The sequence below is a fragment of the Branchiostoma floridae genome, chromosome 8 (genome assembly GCF_000003815.2).
Source record: "Branchiostoma floridae strain S238N-H82 chromosome 8, Bfl_VNyyK, whole genome shotgun sequence".
NCBI classification, from domain to species: Eukaryota; Metazoa; Chordata; class Leptocardii; order Amphioxiformes; family Branchiostomatidae; genus Branchiostoma; species Branchiostoma floridae.
Genome location: NC_049986.1, coordinates 9,931,497 through 9,938,933, shown reverse-complemented (window position 1 = coordinate 9,938,933; position 7,437 = coordinate 9,931,497). Strand labels below are relative to the sequence as shown.

The 7,437-nt window shown below is 40.0% G+C and overlaps 1 protein-coding gene across 1 annotated transcript in view; it reads left to right on the top strand.

Moving 5' to 3' along the window:
* The window catches only part of LOC118421196 (collagen alpha-1(IX) chain-like), a 4,573-nt gene extending 470 nt beyond the window's left edge, over nucleotides 1-4,103 (top strand). Inside the window, exons 2-6 of the mRNA XM_035828358.1 lie at nucleotides 78-322; nucleotides 941-1,116; nucleotides 1,503-1,614; nucleotides 2,223-2,311; nucleotides 2,896-4,103. Coding sequence (XP_035684251.1) covers nucleotides 78-322; nucleotides 941-1,116; nucleotides 1,503-1,614; nucleotides 2,223-2,311; nucleotides 2,896-3,090 — 817 coding nt within the window. The 3' untranslated portion in view covers nucleotides 3,091-4,103. The remainder of the gene's footprint in view (nucleotides 1-77; nucleotides 323-940; nucleotides 1,117-1,502; nucleotides 1,615-2,222; nucleotides 2,312-2,895) is intronic.
* Nucleotides 4,104-7,437: the final 3,334 nt, after the last annotated feature.

The window sequence follows — 7,437 nt, the reverse complement described above, 5'->3', positions numbered from 1 at the left end:
ATATATATATATATATATATATATATATATATATATATATATATATATATACTGTATACTTTTTTATCTCTATTCAGTTTGAGGGGACTATCTGTCGGAATTGGTCTCCCGGGACCACGGGGTCCGAAGGGAGACCCGGGATCGGGTTCGGGTACCCCGGGGGCCCCGGGGCTGCCTGGACCGCCCGGGAGACAAGGAGCTCCGGGTCTGACCGGTGAGAAGGGTTTTCGCGGAGACAGAGGTGCTCCCGGACTCTCCGGTCTGAAGGGGCAGAAAGGTGAACCCGGCTTGGGTACCGGAGGATTCAATCCGTCAGCACAGGGTAGGACGCTTGCCTCTTTTTGTCCTTATGGTTCTAAGATAATAAAGTGTTTTCCATATCTTGAAATCCGTGCAAAGCTTAAGTACGTCAAACCTGTGAACATGAACAGCAACTCCTCGTAAATAGTTTAATCAGAGATTCTTTTGAAACACCGACGTTTGGGTGACCGTCTGTCACCTTTCTCAGGGCAGCTGTATGAAAATCGGAGATTTACTTCCGAACGTTCTTATTTGCATACGAGTACAATTCTTACGAGAAGAGAGGTTCTTTTTAGCTTTTTGCATGAGCATCCATTTGTTTGCCTGCTCACTTTTGTAACGCTGAATAAGAGTGATGGGTGTCACTCAAAACATCTTAAAGTAGATAAATTAACCTATGTATTACTATGTAGATACCTATTATTGGACTAGTTAAACTGTAATATCCAACACAAAAATTAGACTCACCCAAATTTTCGACTAACAACACTAGTCTTTGTCAAGGAATGAACCATCCACAATTTTTTGTGTTGGATATTACAGTTCAACTAGTCCAATAATGACTTCTACCAACAAAGATGAAATTTATGTAAATACCTGTTTACCTACTTTATAACGACAACAACAGCAAAATTTTCAGTTGGGCCACGAGGTTTCCCTGGCCCCCCTGGACCGACGGGTCCACCTGGACTGAAGGGTAACCAGGGGTTTGTTGGACCGGAGGGACCACCTGGACCGGAGGGGCCGCCTGGACCGTACGGACGGCCCGGTCCAGCTGGACCTGCCGGCAGACCTGGACTGGCAACTTCAGCTGACGTAAGACGTTAGAGAATGGGCATGAATTTGTCTGAATTTGTTTTCGTCACCAAGAAGGTTGTATTTTCGGCACATCATTGTGCATGAATTATGCAAACCAAGGTCCATTTGCTTTGGACAATTTGCGTTATTTAGGCACAGAAGATAGTTAATTGATGCAATCTATGTAAATATGGGCCTTACTTGAATAATGTTACACAGCATGCATTGCTTTCTTGAAAAGTTCATGAATACTCTTGACAATGGAACTGTATATACCCCTGTACATTTGGATCTTGAGTCTGAATAATGATTTAGAAATAGGATAGATTCGGATTATGTTTTCTTATGACAACCAAAAAGACTGCGTTGGTAATTTTGATATAAGATGACCCGTTCTTATACAGGGGGCCCGGGAGTTCGTACCTGAAGAAGTTGCCCAAGAAGTCTGCGATCTGTATCAGAAGTTTGACTTCTTGGAACTCGCTGTTCTGCAACCAACGGGAAAAACTACAACATGTGGGCTATATATTTTACTGATTATTTTGTTGTACGAAGTAGACTACCGGCAAATCAGAACGCTAGTTTGCTACTCGTTGTTGCTGTTTTCTTTTTCATTAGCTGAAGGCAGACGAAATAAGAAGACTGCACTGCCAGTAAAAACAATATGTATTCATTCGATCGATCGGAAACATAATTAGACCCGATTCACAACGTTCTATTAGTCTCATATACATCATACAAAAATCATTTCAAGCAACAGTATCAATACAGTGAAATCGCAGTCGTAGAAGTCAAATTGATCATACATGTTATGATAGAAACAAATTATGATCAATGTGTTTTGTTAATATAGTTTTGTTATTTTCTTTGTATCATCGTCCTCAATCAATTTTTAGGGGAAGGTTTCCAGTCATTTTCTTCAGAGACCGTACCTGCGCAGAAAATGTTAGATATTTTTCGTGCTCTGCCCAAACGAACTTAATCTACGTTAAGAAGCAACTTCTAGATGCATATTTACTTTGTAGCAAAATATATCATTACTCTGTGGCAAAGGAAGTGTTACGAGATGTTATAAGTATCTCTTGCTTATCAGTTACCATTATTTTGTCTTGTTTGAATAACAGCAAAGGAAAGCCTACCTGTAAGGACTGCACGTACCGAACCCATCCCTCCGGCACAACCCACCATCTGCACAGCGAAAAATGTGAAAAAGGTAACACTCAATTTCAACGCGATCACGTTTGTCGTGCGATTTTCATACAATCGAAAAGTAAGGCCGGCATTGTTGGGATAGTTGTTTTTGTAAAGTTCAGCTTTGTTCCTAAGCCCCCGTCACAAATTGAGAACTGTTATTTTGCACTTTAACAAGTGCGAGACCCGTGAGACTCCTCCAACGTCTGCAGGGCTTATCGTTAAAAAAAATCGTTTTTTCTACATTCTAGCAAGGACGTTATATATCAAATGTCCTTAATTTTAGTCATTTCCGGTGCCGGCAGGGGCCCTGTCGATTTTTTCACAATTAGGTTCTGCTAGGGTTACATTTCAATTCCCGTCCGGAGCCCGGTCGGGCAGTTTCGGGGAGAAATAAGCATGATAAAAAGACGTAAAGGAAACCCCAAACGTACCAAAATTGTTCAAAAGCAAAAATTGTGCATATCCATTGATTAAACGTTTAATTGGACAATTATGCAACAGCATGACCCTAACATTACATTTTAGCAATTTCTTTTCAACAGGAACCGAGCTGATTTCAAACCTTACTTTCAGTCTTTTGTTCTTTACCCGTAATACCCGAAGGTCTGCGGTCAGTGCGAGTCTGTAAAGGGTCAGCAGGTGTGCAGAATCTGCCGTGCCAGAGGAGGGACCTCTGGCAGGTCATGTAGGTACTGCAAGAAGTGTCACCAGTGCCGAGACTGCAAGAAGGCCCTGAAGACCTACAAGGAACGCGCCATCGAGCCGAGAGAAGCGCCCGAATTTTGTCGGCTGTTGTAAATCTTTAATAAGTGATCACCAATGATATCAAAATGCAAAAATATGCAACCACAGGTCTACTTGCAAAATCTTTAAGCGAAAAGTGTTGAAATCTTTATATATAAAATATTTTACCAGTGTTAGACCCGGTGCATTATAATAATGCTCGATTCATTATTAGTACATTATCCTACGCAGAGCAGAACTTGCATCATATCCGTTAGTCCTTGGTTTCTTCTCTGCTCTATCAGTCAATATTTGTCACTTTTTGTGATAGTCCGCGAAACATAAAGAAAACGGTATCAAATAGAAAGCCCGATAAAAACGCATGAATACGTAAAAAAAAGCCGAATCGCTGAATGCTTGGAGAGTAACTTTTGAGGGCATGGCCACAAAAGAACTGTCAGCCAATCTGATAATTGCTTATAAATGTTTTCCTTGGATAAAGCTGATTGGCCTGAAAAGTGTACAATTACATTTTGTAAGACGGCCAAAAAAGTAATAAAAAAAACAAAAACATTGCTGGTAGGACAGAGGCGAAACCAAGAACAAATGCGAAAGTCGCTGTACTTTCATTGTGTCAACAAATTTTTTCATATTTATATATAGGTGTATCATCCCTACGTAAGAAACCCAGTACCTCTTATCATCTTGCCATTAAACAAGACAGTCACAAAAAGTAAATTCAAATATCCCAGGAACTATATATCATCTGATGTATCATACATGGTTTGTAAACTTATCTTTTTGTGATTACCTTTTATTTTATAATTAGTTAGTTGTGTTATTAACGTTACCTAGCATTTACTTGCATTTATTAGAAAAGTGCACATATAGTTTCTGAAGGCAATACCTATAGTAGCAGTTACATGTATTTGATGCTGTTATTCGGCATAGAAGGGTAAATACGATTTTTCTTTATAATACATCCATGGACCAAGGATACTCAGTATAGTTTAACGTGTTATACCTCACTACAATCAGCAAGAAGTAGATTATGATCTCAAATAATTTTTGTTAGTTTTGTTTGTGAATTTCATGTTTTCTTCATTATTGTGAATTTTGCACTTATTTTGTCTATAATGCATTTCCCCAATGGCTGACATAAGACAAAGACATGCATATTACTGGAAATTGAAAACAGGAAATGAGATAACCTTTTCTGGGACCTTTGACCTAACCTCAACCTCCACTTCCTGCAGTCAGTCTGCAATAACACAATTTCCTTTTACAGTAGTGTTATTGTTACAGTACTTTATTCAAATAACTACAGAGTCTGTATTATACAGACACACAGAAAACATGTACAAAACCTCTGTACATGGAGGTACACATCTACCGTGGCGGACGGTATACATTATATCAGTATTGAGTTCATCTGCATACCTACCTCATGATCAATTGGACGGTATTCTTTGGATTGCAATCAATGTTTGTAGCAAATTCGTGTGTAACTGTATACAGTCAAACCTGTCTATAGCGGCCACTCAAGGGACCGGACAAATTTGGCCACTATAGACAGGTGGCCTCTGTATAGAGGTGGCAACTTGTAGATAAAATACCCAAGGGACCGACAAAAAGTGGCCACCATGGACAGGTGGCCCCTCTGTAGAGGTGGCCTCTAATACAGGTTTGACTGTAATTATTTACTATCAAATAGATGTAATCAAGTGATATGTTTTTTTTACCAAGATATCGGACAGTAGAATCTATACTTAAAGATGTTGAATCTAAAGCCCTTGTCACACATACCCGACCATGGCTCATAATTTCTCTAGACCACGACTGTTCATCATGAGAAAGGGCATCTGTGGTTAGGAGTTGGTCGTCAAGGTAACAATGTCTAGAAATCTTCAAAAGTCGTCTAAAAATGTAATTTTATGTAAAGACTACTTAGATATCAAAAATCATCTTTATTGTATATACATGTCACATGTGATTCTGTCTCTTTTTATTTACTTGATATAGTTTTACCTCATTTGTGGAAGGATTGACATAACAGGTCAATCCCACTCCTAGTGAGCCGCCCAGGAGTACTCGGAGCACTCACTCAGCTTACTACCAGATGCCCCCATACCGAACCAACGTCAGGCAGTATGCCTTCTTCCCCAGAACTATGAAGGACTGGAATGCTCTCGCACAGGTAGCCCTCTGGCCAATTTCAAATTACATATATAGCTCCCTCCCCACCCGTTCGCCCCTCTCCATTACAATACTCCATTACTTCCACGCTTCGCAGTAGACTTCACAATACAGGCAGCATAATCTTCAGTTAGTTGAAGGCGGCTGCCTCAATCGAAAGAAGAAGAAGACAGGTGACTACCACCATCTCAGTATGTCAACCTGGAGACTAGACTGTAAGGTTTGATCCACTTACACAGGAAGGACCCCTACTCTTTTCTATAAATGTGGCTCTTAAAAGTGCTCAAGGTATGGCTCTCCAGAACACGGGGCCTCAATTTAATATTCTATCCGAGGGACGGCCCTAAACCGAAGCTAGGTACTCATTTACTCCTGAGCAAAGTGAAGAAAGTCGTATAAAATGCCTCTCCCAAAGGCACAATGTCGGGGCATATCAGCGTTTTGAACCCTCTGCCACCCGGGTTTGGGCCAAACACCTTACCTATTGCAACCCACGATGCCACTGACTGTATTTGCTGGTTCAATTGATTGATATCATACATTAGATTACATCAATGTCAACCGTCATATTCTCACTATATATGTCACTGTCAAGAAAAAGGCTGTTTTCTAAATTATCGGTCCAAGTAGATGCTGTAAGTTAAAGAAAAATTGCAACCTGGCCATTTACATTACAAAATTGGCAGCCAGAAAACATTTACCCGGTAGGGTTTTGTCTTCCAATATTTGCTTGGAGATTGGATTACAAAATATTCAAAATAACTATGAACTCTACAATCATTCGTACCAAATTCAAAGCACACAACGTGCAGAAACAATGACACATACATGCACACACATGTGCACACACACACATAGTATATGAACACACATGTGCTCACACACACACACACATACATACATACAGGCACACATACACATACACAGAGAGACAGTTAACAATCTACACTGCTGTACAGTCTATTAGAAACCACTTTATTTGTGATCCAAAACTGGTCACTTTGATGTTGCTTGTTACTTGTTATCCCTAATCCAATTCAAAAGCATTAAATGCTTATTACAAATCTTCCTATCACAAAAGTCATGTTGAATGCCAGATTACCCAAAAGTCAGAGAGCATCCCACTGTGTCCATGTTCACTGACTACGTTTTGCCAAGGTCCGCAATACTTAATTTTGCCATGCAAACACATCATGAATACAATTGAACGATCCAATGAAATCATTCCCAAGACTTCTTCAAGCACTACCAAATGACCAGACAAACAGGTCGTGGTTGGTGCATAGGGTTAGTGAGCTGGTGGGCCCGAGTTTGACTCGCAGGAGCCAGGAGACTGTACTTCTCTCCTCTTGAGTGTCAGTTGTAAGATTTCGTTTGCGTACAATTTTAGAGCAGGCTGCAACAATTGTCAGAGCCAACCACAAGGAGCTATACAGGCAGCATTTTCTTTAAAAAAAAAACGGATGAATTTTCTTGGTGGTGATTACAGACACATACAGGTCTGTCCTTGGTGCTGATCTCATTTGAATACAACAAACAACAACAAATACTGTTCAGACTGAGCTTTTGTATGACAAGTGTACAGACACATTCTGTTTGCAATTGCATGAAGGGAAGAGAAAAAAGTTAAGGGCCTTAAATTATCACAAGATATACCATTACACTTCAATTTTTAGCCTCCCAATACACTGCAATTTATAGCTTTATTAGGATTCAATTGTATCGTATTATTCCATTCAATGAGTATCGTTAAGTGATACATCAATTGGCTAGCTATTGCCTCTTTACAAGAGGCCACGCTATTAGGGTTATTACAGAGAGGACCTTTCAGCCCTGTCCAACTCTGTGGCGATCTCCCTCAGCCAAACAGAGATTTCTGCCGACTGGTCAAGATTGTCCATCTCAGGGCCGGAGTCCAGAAAGGAGCCTCGGTCACTCTGTAAGGACACCAGGTGGTCGGCTATCTTTGTAGCCACCTGTAAACAAAGAAAACACAAACATGTAAACAGTTTACATTGTAAGACTATTATAAAACATGACCTCTAAAAATTAATGAACTTGAAAACACCTTTACTCAAAGCTACATGTATATAAAGCCAGAGCAATGTAATGAGTTATTTCTTGAATGCTTTCAGAAAAATAAGGAACAACCGGAACAAATTTTGCCAAAAGTCTTGGATGAAGATTTAATATAAATAGCTAACATCTATTGGCATAACAACGCCA